This window comes from Heloderma suspectum, chromosome 1 (assembly GCF_057233095.1).
Source record: "Heloderma suspectum isolate Gila_16-S chromosome 1, 16-S_ref, whole genome shotgun sequence".
In the NCBI taxonomy this organism is placed as follows: Eukaryota; Metazoa; Chordata; class Lepidosauria; order Squamata; family Helodermatidae; genus Heloderma; species Heloderma suspectum.
Window position 1 is genome coordinate 434,887,694 of NC_139458.1, and position 15,989 is coordinate 434,903,682.

The following is a 15,989-nucleotide window of genomic DNA, read 5'->3' on the forward strand; positions in this document are numbered from 1 at the left end:
ACAACCACCCGCTCAAGCACCTTGCCCAGGAAGGGGATGTTGGCCACTGGCCTATAATTGTTAACATCCTCTGGGTCCAGGTTAGGCTTTTTCAGGAGTGGTCTAATTACTGCCTCTTTTAAAGCGGCAGGCACCACTCCCTCTCTCAAGGAGGAATTTACAACCTCCTGGACCCAGCTGGACAACCCCTCCTTGTTTGATTTAATAAGCCAGGAAGGGCAAGGGTCAAGCACACAAGTGGTCGATCGGACTTGGCCAAGCACCTTGTCCGCATCCTCAGGCCTCAGTAACTGAAACTCATCCAATAAAACTGGACCAGACGGTGCTCTGAACGCCTCTACCAATGGAACTGCATTAATCGTGGTGTCCAATTCATGACGAATCTGAGCGACTTTATCCTCAAAGTGCCGCGCAAACCCGTCACAGCGTGCTACCGAGGGTTCCACCGTCTCTCTCCCTGGCCCAGAATGTAACAGGCTGCGAACCACTCGGAAAAGCTCCGCCGGGCGACACTGAGAAGATGCAATGCTGGTGGAAAAGAACTGCCTCTTTGCCACCCTCACCGCCACAGAGTAGGCTCGATAGTGGGCTCTTACCTGTGTTCGGTCAGACTCAGCACAAGTTTTCCTCCACCTGCGTTCTAGCCGTCTCCCCTCTTGCTTCATTGCCCTCAGCTCAGGTGTATACCAAGGAGCTGGCCGGGCTCTGCTCAGAGGGAGAGGGCGCTTGGGCGCGATCGTGTCAACCGCCCGAGTCATCTCTGCATTCCACAGAGCGACCTGGGCTTCAACAGGAGCACCAGCCATACCAGCAGGAAAATCCCCCAGAGCCCTCTGGAATCCAACGGAATCCATTAATCTCCGGATTCCGTTAATTAATCTCTGGTACCTTTTTAATAAGTGGTATTGGGTGGGCTATATTTGGAAGAAGAGGGGTAGCTTTCTTGAAGAGCTGGAATAATGGGTAGAACAGCCTTCCCCAAGCTGGGGCCATCCAGATGTGTTGGACTACAACTCCCATCAGCCCATGATGGCTGGGAGTGATGGGGGTTGTAGTATAACACATCTGGAAGGCACCAGGCTGGGGAAGGCTGGGGTAGAACCTTGCATAAACAGGCTTAAGAGATATAGAAGCATTTTCAGTTGTATAATACAGTGATCATCCTTCTAATCTAGAAGAGGACGTGATATAAATTGGAGAAAACACATTATGTGAGTTTAACTGTCAAGGACATCAATCGGCTTCGCAGGACTGTAAGTGGGTTCCAGGGTTACGATGCAAGTTTTTAGTTCTATGCACAGCAACTGTTCTAGCACTAGCACATAACTCTCTCTGATACATATCTACCACTGTTAGTGTTTGTATGGGGGTAAGCAGTGGTCAAGATGCCCAAAGGAGAGGCTCTGATGAACTGGTTGACAGTCTACCAGATCCATAGACAAAAGTGGAGACCCTCAGGATGTGGTGGCTGTGATGCTAAACTGGATGCTTCTGTGCTGTTCGTGACAGATAACTCTTCGTAATGATTCACAGATATGCCATAGTATGAAAGAGGAAGGTCTGCCATTCCAGAGGAACCTCTATTGCTGCACAACTATGAGTTCTAATGTCATCTGATACTGAAAGTCTGCCCAAGGTTCTGGTCAAAACTGAAAGATGACTCAGCCAATTGACAAGGGTTAAATGTGCAAGGAAACAAATTTAATATCATATGACAGAATGTTTCTCAATTTACGTATGGCTTATTTCTTCCAGTGACCTGTGTCATAAATAAAAAATGCAAATTAATTCTGAAACAACATAATCGGCTGCAGCACCCACTATGTACAGCAACAGTTCCAGTCATGAAACTTGCAGTTTTGAGATTGAGGGTAATTTTGCATAGAGATAGCCAATTAAAGCTTATTTATTGTTTACTCAGATTTCTAGCCAGCCGCACCCTTAGGGAATTTACAGTTTAAAAACATGATGTAGAAAAACACACACACCACAACAAAACCTATGCAAATCTCACCCTCCTCCAAACTTTCAAAACACACGATTGGGCAATACCTTTATTTGATCCAACGGACATGCCACAAAATAGTCAGCAAACATTCCCTCCAACCACTAAGCCATGCGATCCAATTTGGCCTGTATTGCCTTTCTTAATGCCTAGTACACCAGCTAAAATGACTCCCCAGGTTTTTTCCCCTTTGTATTCCTTTGCCACTGACTAGGTGCCTGTGTATTTCAATTAAGGATAGAGACAGATCCAGGTAACGGCTGACTTTTATGTTTTCAAAAGTGGGCATCAGTCATTGTATGTTTCTCCCATCTATTGGATCTAATCCAATTACATCTACTATCTCCTCCTATACTCTGTTTTAAGACTATGACCAAATCCAGACTTTGTGGCTAAAACATCAAGCCAGCTTTTTCCCTGCACACCTGCCCCCATTTTGCTTAAAATTTAGCCTGATGAAAAGTTCTGGAGAACATAAAAGTTTACTTACTGTATGGTGACATTTTGGTTGGCCCTACTAAAGATACTACCTGACTGTGGATTTTGGATTATTTTTGTCTTATGGACCAACATGGCTTCCATTGCTTTTTGCGCCCCTTCAAAAGATTAGCCTTGGTCATTAAACGTCATATTAAAAAGTTGCGGTGCTTCCCTAAAATACTCAGGTACAGACTCCGGCAATTATTCCAAGGAATAATTTCCAGGGAATATATTTCAAAGCAATTATTTTCTGTAAAAAATAATACTGACTCTCTAGAAGGCTAAAGTTCATATGATCCCCATATAGCCAGATGGGAATGGTCTTTTCAATAAAATATGGCAGTCTACTCTCACAATTGAATGTGATTACATGAACAGGCAAAATAGTGTGTTTGCGAATGCCTCCCAAGGAAAAGAGACCAAGGAAGCAAAACAGCCACCGCTTAGCTATGCCACCTAGGATAAACTTGAAGCAGTCTAGCTTTGAGATTTGAATAGTGGGCACTAGGAGGGAATGTGCTATTCTGGGGCTCCCTTTGCAGCATCCTGGATTGGTAATAATCACAAGTACCTATCTGACTCAATGCATATGGCAGCTCTGAAAGCCCACATATTTTGTATATCCATCTCCTCATTTTACTCACAAATATGCTTTAGCAGGCCACCTGTCTCACTATGAATCTGCCCAGTTATTAGGATCTACAGGTGAGGCCCTCTTAAAGACAACATTACCCACAGAGGCCCAATTGTTGGGCATGCATAAAAGTGCTTTCTCCTGTGCCACCCCCGAACTGTGGAATGTACTCCCTCAAGAACGATCCCCCCCGTCCCCCCAAAAAAACCTCTCTTGGCCTTTGGCAAAGCTGTGAAGACACACCTTTTTAATTTGGCCTTTTAAATTATGTAATTGTTTTACTGTTTAATTGTTTTTAATGCTCTTGTTTTTATTATTAAGGTTTTTCTGTTTTAAATTGTTGTACATTGCCTTGATGGCTTTTTAGCAAATAAGGTGATATATAAAAGTTAATAATAACTGATAAGCAAATTCTAAGCTCAGAGCTATAAGACTCACCTCCCACAGGGTTTTTTTTTCTGGGTGAACTGAAAACTGCATTGTAACAGGGTTGTAGCTTGGATTGCTCACTGAATAGGTTCTAGATGTGACTTGTATTGAAACCCACTGCAGGTGCTGCCGTGGTCACAGTTCCAGAATCTCATAGACATTTGCAGCCTGGCTGATCACAGAATCATAGAACAGTAGGGTTGGATGGGGCCTACAACACCATCGAGTCCAACCCCCTGCTCAATGCAGGAATCCAAGTCAGAGCATCCCTGACAGATGGCTGTCCAGCCTCAACTTGATACCAATTTGTCTTTGCACCATACCACTGTGTTCAAGAGGCAAAATATCTCATCACCCTTTCCTTCTGGTTATTGTTGCTGCTTTGGAAGGGCAGTGGTGGACACTGCAGTCATGGCATGAAATATACTAGAGCCAGGCTGCTCTGGAGGATGGCTAGAGTTTTGGGCTTCAACTTGGGGTCAAATTCTTGTCTGTGGAATCCCTGAGAAGGCTTGGTACATCTTTGCTTCTCAGCTTCTACTCCCCACTGTAAAATCCTGTCATTTCCTACCTTCCAGGTTGTAGTGAGGACAAACAGGGGAAGGCTGGAAAGGACAAAAAAGTATAAACAACTACATTAATAATTACTGGTGCTATATTTACTCCCTCCCCCCCCCCTTCGATGTGACTTGGCTCACTTGCAGGAGTCCTCTGCAGCAATGTGTTCTGAAGTGCTTCTTCTCTCTGGCTGTGGAACATGGTGGATCAGATTTATGAACTGGGAGCTCATAAATCCCTGGACTAGATTGCCTTTTGCTATCTTTTTCCCTGCTCTGTGCTGATCAGACAGCAAGGAGAGGGAAATACCCAAAACCAAACAAAACCTTTCAGTCCTCTGAAGTTCTTCCCCTGACGTTCCTGTTTGAGGCACATTTGGCATTTCTTTCCTCTCCCCGCCGCCCTTAAAAAAAACAAAACCATTCTGGCTGGATTTCAATTCCGAAAACCTGATGCAGAGAGTTGCTTGGTATTCTGAAGGCGTTATTTTAAGAAGAAACAATGTAAATTTTGATTTGGATGGCAGATGGCTGGCAGTTCACTGCTTGGCAATGCAACATGTATGGTATGTTAGAGAGTCAGAGCAGCAGGTAGCGCAGCTCCATTCGAAACAACCACAGATGCTAGGAAAGGAGTGGGGAGGGGGGGCACAAGCTGGTCAGGAAATTAAGAACAGTAGTGAGACTCCCAAGGGGAAAGAGAGGCCGAAATTAGCTAGAAGTTTCTTCTACCCATCAGCGCTTTAACAAATGTGCATTATTGCCAAAGCAAGGGGACTGGATGGATCTGACCCCCTTTGAACCGCCGGGATTTATAGCTTCCCCACCGAGGGCAAAGGAGGTCTCCTGTCCTTGGACGCAGGGCAGCCCTAGTTTTTAAAAGCTGGCACTGCCTAGCACTCTGGAAGCAAACGAAGTCCTTGACCACGTGTACAGGTAAGTGATGGGCTTGAACCTGAAAGCAGGAGAGTTTGGACAACCAGCTCTCCACCCATCAAATCGATTCTGAATTGAACTCAGACCCATTTGGTGTCCAGGTGGATCCAAAATGAATTGGCTTTGACCCGCAGAGGTCCCCGGGTGCCTCTGGCACTGCAAGGGGCAAACAGGGCTCCCAGGAACCCAGAAGAACATTTTGTCCCAATATCAAGGTTTCCCCCCACCCCCTCCACAATCACACTGTGATTTGAATATCTTCTGCATTCTGCTCCATCCACCACAACACTCTCATAAAAACCAGGACAAGTACGAAATCTGGTTTGGGACCATGAAGCAGAACATCCCGAGAATCTTTTTTACAAGTTTGGAATTTAATTAGAGAAACCAGATGAAAATGTCCAGGCAAAGCTTCCAGAGGCTGAGAAGGTAGAAGATAGTACCCCGGACAGCTCCTTAGATGTCCCCCACCCCCCTACACCCTGGTTTATTTTCTCTTAGCCCAACCTTCCCCAACCTGATGCCATCCAGATGTGTTGGGACTATATAACTCACACAATTCCATGCCATCATGGCCACTGGCTGAGCTGTGCAGTTGGCCAGACAACACGTTCCACAGCTCCTTTGAATATGTGGCTCCGAGGACCCTGGGCTCTTACCCAGATGCCAGGCCAATCCACTCCTGATACATTTAGAGATGGAGAATGAGCTATCAGTGCTACTGTGATAATGTATATGATGAACACTCGCAAGTCAGGCATGGGGAACCTGTGGCCCTCCACGGGTTGCTGGACTACATTTCCCATCATCCCTAACCACTGGCCCTGCTATCTGGGGCTGATGGGGGTTGGAGTCCAGCAACACTGGGAACAGTACAGGCTCTCCACCCCTGCTCTTAAGTGCTAGATAAATGCTTACTATTGGCGTTAGTCTTATATTTTGCAAATGCCTGCTCTTTAAAATGTGTAGGTAGCGTAACCTAATGTTCAGGTCAGCAACAAGGCCAGATTTTGTACTCCTTCAAGAAGGAGCAGCAGGAGGAACCTACTTCTGCAGCTGATATATTTTAACAGCAATGTTCCATCTAAAAATTCCCCCATGGCTGGTGAGCTTCATTCTCAGCAGCTTCAGGTCACTGAGGTGATCTTAAAATATTAGACTCCAGATGATAGGCAATGAATCTTACGTAAGTCAGATTGCCTAGGAACAGACCCATGGGAAGTCTATTAAAATACATTTCACCCCTTCTAATCAAGTCCATTTGGATCTTAAAAAGGAGGTGGCTGCAGGAATAGAAAATCTGTGTAAAGAATAGAAGAAGGGGAGGCAGGCAATGCTCCCACCATTATGCCAAAAGCATGGTGTACGTATATATACATATACATACATACATATATATTACACTCTCTTTTTCCTCTTCCTCTTTTGTTTAGTTCCTGCAGTCCTTTATCATGCGTGCTTAGTCAGGTACCCATTCTCAAAAACTATTCAAGATTTCTTGCCCACCTACCCCAAGGACTCAAGCGGGTCATCATAACATGTTTTTATCCCATTTTCAACAACCATTTGAGGTATGTTAAGCTGGGGGACAATTATTTGTGCAAGCCAACCTAAGTGATCCTGATGCTAAGGAAAGCATCAATCCAAAGTTTGGATTTCAGCCTCCTGTGTCCGAATGGAGCATTTTGTCTATTTCAAATATAGGACCCATCATTTTAAGAGGGGAAATAAACCTGGGAAGTAGCCATTATCCTCCTTTATCCTATAATAATATAACCTATATGATAGGTGGTTATACACCTCTATACACTTTTTTAAAAGGCAAAGAAAGCTAAAACAGAGGCTAACAGTGCAATACTTTGCATGTTGACTCAGAAGTAAATCCCATGCCCACGACCTATTCTGCACTTCCTGGACGAACATGAGGTCGGAAGTGAGCTATTCACTGGATTGCACAGTTTACAAATGCTCCAGTGTAGTCCTTGGCTCAAAAATAAAATTAGCACAATGCATTAAAAAAAAAAGAAAATAGACTCTAGAAATGTGTATTTAAATGAAAATTTTTGTGCAGATTATTTATGTGCAGATTAATGAGGAAATGGGACAGAAAAACCTTCTGGGTGAGCACGAAAGTAACATGGACTGGAAATCAAATGATTCACCCATCCCTACTTGTGAGGCATGGGAGAGGAGATCCAGGGGGGCTATGATGACTTGTGCACCATGAAACTGCAATTCCCAGCATGCTCTGTACTTTCCCATGAGACTTGCTCCTGCAGCTTCTGCCAACATGGTGCCTTCCAGATGTGCTGGGACTACAACTCCCACCTTCCCCTGACAGGAGGATGGGTGTTGTAGTCCAACACATCTTGAGGACACCAGGTGGCAAAGGCTGTACTACACTAGCTCAGGGCTGGATCTTGCTGTCCACCATTCCTACAATGCTTTAGCTCAGGGATAGGCAACCTCGTGACTTCCAGATGTTTTGGACTACAATTCCCATAATCCCTGACCACTGCCCATGTTGGCTGGGGCATATGAGAGATATAGTCCAAAATATTTAGAGGGCACTAGGTCACAATGGGTAGGCTGGAAATAGCAAAAGAAGATGGCAAAAAATATAAATAAATAGAAAAATGAAGCAAAATCCAAAGCATCATTGTGATAAAAAAATGATAGGGTAAGACTGCTAATCCATGCTATGGCTTAATTATCAATTGTGTGAGTCAAAAGCAGTAATCAAATTCAAACAGGGGACTGGTAGACTTGCATGCTGAGCTTCTACCTGAATCAGGACCTCTCCTGTGTCAGTCAAAGATCTCCCAAGTGGCTCTGGAGAAGTCTCCACCTCAGTTACCATTCCTCAAACTGCAAAAGATTAACAACCTAATCTCACAGGGATGTCACTTCACATCACATGCAAGAGTCTAGCAGAATCATCATCTTACTTCTAGCTCCTCACAAAGACTCAGCATTGGGCAGGTAAATGGCTGTGATTGGACGGGTATCCTCACTGGCGTCAGCAGTCTAAGCTCATGTCAGGCTCACCAGTCTGGCCCCCTGCCTGCTTCCTCTGCAGCCTCCTGGTGCTTGGATGTATGGATCTGGCCCATTTTTGATGTGCGGATCAGCAAAATCCAAGCACATGAAAGTTCTTCAAATTCCAGCTCGAAGCTCATTTTGACTCATCTCTGTTTCATACTGTGATCTTTTTTTCTTTTTGCACAAATTCTTGTGCACATTTTTGTGCGCTGCCCCCCCAAATGTACACATCAATTGTGCGCATTTTAAATGTATGCATTCTTCTCCCATTGATTAAAGAATTTATGCACATTTTTCAAAAGCACACATTTTTTAAATGCACGTTAATATGCATTTGTCAGGTGCACTTTTTGATGATGTTATGTGAATCATGTTGCAAGCTCAGAAACGTACAGACTTCGACCACAGATTGCATCCCAGTCGGTGTTTCAGTCTGGTAGATGTGAATTGGATAGATTCTTGTCAAAAACAAACTGAAAAAAAAATTGCATACGTCCCTACTGGCCTCTGAATCATCTTACAATGGTGGTTAGCATTTCCCTCTACTGGACTGCTTCATTCACCGTTGTTGTTATTCCTATCAAGAAATCCCTGTCAACACAATATCTAGGGCCAATAGTTTCGACTTAGTTGGGAAGTGCTGTTGATGGTTTGCTTCCTCCAAAATTCAGAAAGTTGGATCCAAAGACACCCTTCCTCTGACAGGAGCTTCCTTCACCAAGGGAAGACTCCTTCTGTTGGAAAAAGGAAGGCTTTTGATCAAGCTCAGTATTCTGGGAATTTTCACTCTGGGAAAATTCAACAGGGTGGAGGGAGAACATATGGAGAGCGCTGCTGGATCAGACCAAAGGCCTATCTAGTCCTGCATTTGCTTCCCACAGTAGCCAACCAGGCGACTGTAGGAAGCGCACAAGAAGGGTATGAGTGCAACAGCATCCCCACACCCATGTTCCCCAGCAACTGGTGTATATAGGCATACTGCCTCTGATCCTGGAGGCAGAATATAGCCACCATGACTAGTAGCCACTGATATCCTTATCCTCCCCTTGTAAATCCAAATTGGTGGCCATCACTACATCCTGTGGTAGTGAATTCCCTAGTTTAACTCTGCGCTGTGTGAAGAAGTCCTCCCTTTTATCTGTCCTGAATCTCCCACCATTCAGCTTCATGGGATGACCCCACTGGGTTCCAGTATTATGAGAGGGGAAGACAAATGTCTCCCTATCCACTTTCTCCACACCATGCATAATTTTATATACCTTGATCATGTCCCCCTGCATTACTCGGCTTAAAAAAAAAAAAGTGACAAGCAGTGTGAATGTCTGTTTTCCTGAGGTATATGTTTTGAGTGAAAGCAACATACATAAGGAAACTACTCTCCTCTTTTCACAGTACATTTTGATCCAGGTTTTAAAAAACTGCATTTGTATCACACAGAAACAGAAGCTTATACTGACAAATCAATATGTTATGTAAATGCCTTTGTTTAAAAAAAAGAAAAAAGAAAAAAAGAAGATGGGCAGGCCCATGGTCTACCATTTGAGATATGCCTTCAGGGGAAGGAATAAGATTAGAAAGTGGAAGAAAAAAACTCCCAGCTGGCTTGAACAGACAAAGCGTGGCTCATACCACCCAGGCAGAAAGTCAAATCTCACCATCAATCATGTTGAAAGGGAACTTGCTCCCAAGAAGGTAGTTTATGGAACTCAGTGCATCTAAATGGCTTTAAGGTATAAAGGCTTAATTGTTGTGCCTTCAGTATTGGGTTGCAAGTATAATATATCTTTGCAATGGCCATCACACCCTGAAGTTCAAATCAGCTGCCTCCAGAATTATAAATACCAGCAGTTGCCATGTTGAGACACATATTTAGGTTAAAGGAGGACTGAAGTCACATTAATATGCTTGCAGTAAAGCAGGTCTCTAGCCCAGCCTTCCCCAACCTGGTGACCGCCAGATGTTTTGGACTAAAATTCCCAGCATTCCTGACCATTGGCTATGCTGGCTGGGGCTGATGGGAGTTGAAGTCCAAAACGTCTGGAGGGCACTAGGTTGGGCACAACTGCTCTACCCTTTATGCTTGCAGGAAAGATGTGGGTATGGGAGGGGGGGTGTGCTCAGTAAGATTTCTACCCACAAAAGGGTGCAATTTAGATGGCCGGCATTGCTCCTTGCCCTTCTACATGACTAGCAGAAGCAGATTTATGCAAAATAGTAAAAGCTGCAGAATTATGCATTTAAGAGGCTTGATACAAATGTGGATAATCCATATATGTAAAGAGTGTGTGTATGTGTACACTTGCGTCATTTATTACATTTCTATAGCGCTCAATTGCTGAAGCTCTCTGGGCAGTGTATATTGCACATATACACAGATTTTATTTGTAGACACTTGGGCAAGCTAGTGAAGGGGCCATATTATAGTGGTAGAGCATGCAGAAGGTTCCGAGTTCAATCCCTGGCATCTGCAGCTAAGGGCGACATTGGGTTGCAACGACAGATTGTCTGACTCAGTCTAAGGCCATTTCATACGTCCAAATGCAGAGTTTCACTTTTCATGGTGGTGCAGAATTTTGATTGCCGCAGACGCACAGCTTTGCTTGTCACTTGGGAGAGGCTTCAGCAACTGTTTTCTGGACATCGGGGAGAATCATTCAGACTGTTTTTATGATTACATGTAAATCCTACCTTTCCTCCAAGGAACTCAAGGCAGGGTAATGGTCCTCTCCTCCCTGCTCTCCAATTTATCCTCATAACAACTCTGTGAGGTAGGTTAGTTGAAAAATAGCGACGCGTCCAAGGTCATCCATTGTTCTATGGCCAAGTGGGAATGTAAACATGGGTCTCCTTAACCATAGCCTGGTGCTTGAAGCACTATCCAAATCTCTGGCACATTGATCATTGCTGTTAACACATCAACTATTATGACAGAGATGTGAGCAGCTAATTACAGGATCCTGCCCCTGTTCCTGCCTCTTGTGGCTTCTGTCATGCAACTTTCCTCTGCCCTCTCTCTCAGTGCCCCCAGATGTAATCTTTTTGGTTAAACTGTTATCAAACAGATCACAAAAGCTGATGCTCAGAGGTGGCACACAAGATGCTAGAACAGGAATTCTCCTTGTTTCTGTCTATCGTATGCCCTTCCCTTGTGTTCCTGTCTCTTTAAATTGCAAGCCAGTGGAATAGAGTCTGTTCTATTTTTAAAATATATATGCTGTGCTGTGCTTAGTTTTTCATTTTCAGGTGCTACATTAACAACAATTGAGGAAGAAGAGGAGGAGGACCATCAGGAGGAGGAGGAGGATGCTTAGGATGAACTACAGGTAATAGATGCCACCATCGTGCCTTGTGTTTGTGGACTTCTCTGAGGCCAGTGGCCAGCCATTGTTACAACACTGGGCCACTGTCTGACCCTGGCTGGCAATTTAAACTTTTACTATTTCTGCCTCCTTTGAATATATCTCATTAATTTGAGAAGTTATTTCAGAAAGCTGCTGAACTACTGGGATTTGTTTTCCCTTCACAGACAATTTTCTTGGCACAGTTTGGTCTGACTGTCATTTTGTTGCGAATGCCCTTCCCACACATACCTAGGAAACCAGCACTATTAAAATGACTATGCTAAGTGCATTCTATATAAGGATATTGGCATGGAAACGGCTTCTTTGCTCCACACAGCTGATCCACTTTTGCTTCTTATTCCCCACACCTATAACTATAGTCTTCTGCTCCCTGACATCACAATTGACTAGCCTAGGAATGATTGTCGGTCTGATCCTCCAACCTAACACTTGTTCCAGGGCAGTTACTCCTTGATCCCACTCCTTGATCCTACTCCTTGGACCACAGCTCATTATGAGAGCTAATGTGGTCCAGAATGCAAGATGTTTGTATGACTAGGCCCATCATATTACAGTGTTGGAAATTAGATGAAGCCAGGGGCACCTGCAACAAAACATTAGTGTGGAACTTCTGTTCACAGCTCCAGCTCTGTCCTCCTCTACAATACACCATTCCATTCCACCTTCTACCTGTCCCCCACAACAGCATTCTGTGGCCACTGAGCATGCTCAGTATTTACTGGGTTGCATGGGGTCTCTTCTCTGCCCCCTTGCCCCGTTTAGGGTATTTTCCCCCTAATATTTTTTTCATACTTCTGCAAATCTTGGCGCGCTTATACTTCCCTCTCATGCATGGATAGTGCCATTTTGCCTACGTAAGAAAAACATTGGAAATAAGTGAAATTATGTCAAAAGGCACTATGAGTGCAATCTTCTGCATAATGGGAGAAAATCCCAGTGAAATCAGCAAGGCTTACTTCTGGGTAAACATAGGATTGCACTGTAAGCCTTTACAGGATAGCAAAGCAGCCCAGGTTGCGAAATAACTCACTTGCTCTCCAAAATGAAATCATGGCTGGTTTCCAAAGGGCCTACACAGCAATCCAGGCTTTTAGGCTCCCTTTCTCACTGTGGCCCCCTCACCATGTCCCCACAAAAAAAGGGGGGGAAAATCACTTAAGAAAAATATAACAGCAACCTCTCATATGCCTACAGGTTTCTGCTCACACACAAGAATCTTCAGCTCCCAGCTAGGGGTGGGACAAATCTGACAGTCTGTTTCACTTAGTTTCTTGTTTTTCCTATCTTAAATTCAGTTAATCCCAAACATTGAGAATTTTTTTTTAAGTTTACAGGAAAATTCATATGCATGTTTGTGTGCATTTCTCTGAATACATGCATTTTTGTAAGCAATTTAACCTAATATACACATTTTTGAAAGTAATTTTCCTAATACATTTAACATATGATTTTCTCACACACACACACACACACACACACACACACACATATATATATATATACATATATATATATATATATATATATATATATATATTTGTGCTCTTTTCCTGAATATACACATTTTCTATGCATTTTTTAATTGGAGAACTCGACTGCAAAATTTGGAGAAGTCCAGATTAAGAAGGATAGCTGAATTTTGGTTCACAAATTGGTTCAAAAGTGTGAGATATGGTAAATTCACATTAAAATGCACAATGAACAAATGTACAAATGAAATGAACAAATTTTTCTCTCCCCCCTGATCCCAGCGAAGATCTCTCTTGGTGGTTACCACTGTATGTATGTGTACATTTAAAATAAATGTTAAAAAGTACAACTCGAATAGTTGAGGAGGAACTGCAGGACAATGGTGGGGCCAATGTATTGCTCTTGATATGAAAAGCACAAAAATATAGCATTGAATCAGGGCAGGACGAGTGCGTACAGGGAGTATTTCTCCCCATTTGATTATAACTAAAGATGAGGTGGAAGTTTTTAGAACCTAATGCCATCCATTTAGAGAGAGGCTCCAGACAAGAAGATTCCAACACTGACGAAAGTGGAAAATCAAATCTGAGTGGAAAAGACTAAAATTTAGTTGTTGTTGTTGATTCGCTCAGTCGCTTCCGACTTCATGAGTTCATGAACCAGCCCACGCCAGAGCTTCCTGTCGGCTGTCGCCACCCCCAGCTCCCCCAAGGTCGAGTCCGTCACCTCCAGAATATCATCCATCCATCTTGCCCTTGGTCGGCCCCTCTTCCTTTGGCCTTCCACTTTCCCTAGCATCAGCATCTTCTCCAGGGTCTCCTGTCTTCTCATGATGTGGCCAGAGTACTTCAGTTTGGCCTTTAATGTCATTCCCTCAAGTGAGCAGTCTGGCTTGATTTCCTGGAGGATGGACTGGTTTGATCTTCTTGCAGTCCAAGGCACTCTCAGAATTTTCCTCCAGCACCACAGTTCAAAAGCATCTACCATCCTTCGCTCAGCCTTCCTTATGGTCCAGCTCTCGCAGCCATAGGTTACTACGGGGAAGACCATTGCTTGAACTATGTAGACCTTTGTTGTCAGTGTGATGTCTCTGCTCTTCACTATTTTATCAAGATTTGTCATTGCTCTCCTCCCAAGACATAAACATCTTCTGATTTCCTGGCTGCAGTCAGTGTCTGCAGTAATCTTTGCGCCTAGAAAGACAAAGTCTGTCACTGCCTCCACGTTTTCTCCCTCTATTTGCCAGTTATCAATCCAGCTGGTTGCCATAATCTTGGTTTTTTGAGGTTTAACTGCAACCCAGCTTTTGCACTTTCTTCTTTCACCTTCATCATAAGGTTCCTCAGCTCCTCCTCGCTTTCAGCCATCAAAGTGGTATCATCTGCATATCTGAGACTGTTAATGTTTCTTCCAGGGATTTTAACTCCAGCCTTGGCTTCATCAAGCCCAGCACGTCGCATGATGTGTTCTGTGAACAGGTTGAATAGGTAGAGTGAGAGTAAACAACCCTGCCATACGCCTTTCCCAATCCTAAACCAGTCCACTGATCCGTGGTCTGTTCTTACCGTTGCTACTTGGTCGTTATACAGATTCCTCAGGAGGCAGACAAGATGACTTGGTATCCCCATACCACCAAGAACTTGCCACAATTTGTTATGATCCACACAGTCAAAGGCTTTAGAATAGTCAATAAAACAGAAATAGATGTTTTTCTGAAACTCCCTGGCTTTCTCCATTATCCAGTGGATATTGGCAATTTGGTCTCTAGTTCCTCTGCCTTTTCTAAACCCAGCTTGTACAGGTCAGCAAATTTAGTACAGGTCAGCAAATAAGCCCAATGGTATGTACATAGGAAGATCTGGAAGACTGAACCCACCTTCATTAATTGGAAGTTGCATTCTTTTCAAATCCTTTCTTGGTGGAAAGGAACCCCATAAAAATTTCGAAAGAAAGCAGAAAGCTTTTGGAAATATTTGCCAGGCATAAGTATGGGGATTTTCCTGATCCCTTACCAGTGGATCAACTTCTCCCACCAAGCTCTGGAGTTAAAGGTAATCCATTTGGGGGCAGAAAATCATCCATGCTCGCATGCAGCTCCCACTCCTCTTGCAGGAGGACAGTCCCAATAATACTTCCATGTGTCACACAATGGGCAAACGGACACAGGAAATGCGTCAGCAGATACTCAGGCTTTCAATGAATTGACGACAGTAGCAGCAGCTCAGATACACTACTAAGGAAAGTTAATTAAAAGAGAGGGGGAGGGAGGGAGGGAGAGGAATCTATACAGTCAACTGCTACCTACCGCCTAAGTCCCCAACACAGGGCTTGGCACTTCTTCTGATCCCTAGAGTTTGGTGCGTATTTTGATTCACAGACTGCATCATGTTTGCACCAGATGGCCCAGAGTTAATGAACACAAACTCATCACTTTTGCTCACCAGGGAAATGTGGAACACAACCTGATTTGTACATGATGGCTAAAAATATTGGAGTATTTTTAGGGAGCGTTTTACTGTTAGAGAACACCGCTTGAGGGAAGCGTTAAAATGAGCACAGCCTACTCAACAAATATCCCTGCGCACATTACGGACTGCGCTGGAGAGTGTGGGGGAAACTGTGGGGATCCAACTGTAGGGTTGGATTTTTAAAAAATAATTTTAGAATTTCATTTTGCTCAGCATCTGGCACAAGCAAAGTTAATGTGCTCACAAACCTGAAAGCCAATAAGCCAGCAGTACATGTCTGACCGCATCTGCTACCATGGATGAGACAATAGGAAGACATGCCTGGATTTCTTTAGAACAACCTTACCCCAACCTGGCAAGCTCCAGATTTGAAGAACTACAACTTCCATGACCCCAGTCAGCTTGGGCCATGCTGGTTGCAGATAATGGGGGTTGTAGTCCAATGCATCTGAAGGGGCACCAGGTTGTGGGGAGGCTGCCCAGAAGCCAAACTCACCAAATAAGTCATGGCAAAGTTATGAGATGGGGATTAATTCTTTTTATTGACTGTGAATTAAGAAAACCTTTTATTTATTTTTCACACAGGAACCAGATTCTGATGGCATG

At 43.9% G+C, this 15,989-nt stretch overlaps 1 protein-coding gene across 40 annotated transcripts in view; it reads right to left on the reverse strand.

The window, feature by feature from the left end:
* The window catches only part of MSRA (methionine sulfoxide reductase A), a 331,489-nt gene that overhangs the window by 45,598 nt on the left and 269,902 nt on the right, over positions 1–15,989 (reverse strand). The window contains exon 7 of one of the 40 annotated variants that reach the window (XM_084829417.1): positions 14,194–14,383. The exons of the other annotated variants lie outside the window; for them this stretch is intronic. Within the exon in view, the coding sequence (XP_084685543.1) occupies positions 14,282–14,383 (102 nt within the window). The 3' untranslated portion in view covers positions 14,194–14,281. Of the gene's footprint in view, positions 1–14,193; positions 14,384–15,989 lie in introns of those variants that run through there. 40 annotated transcript variants of the gene reach the window in all.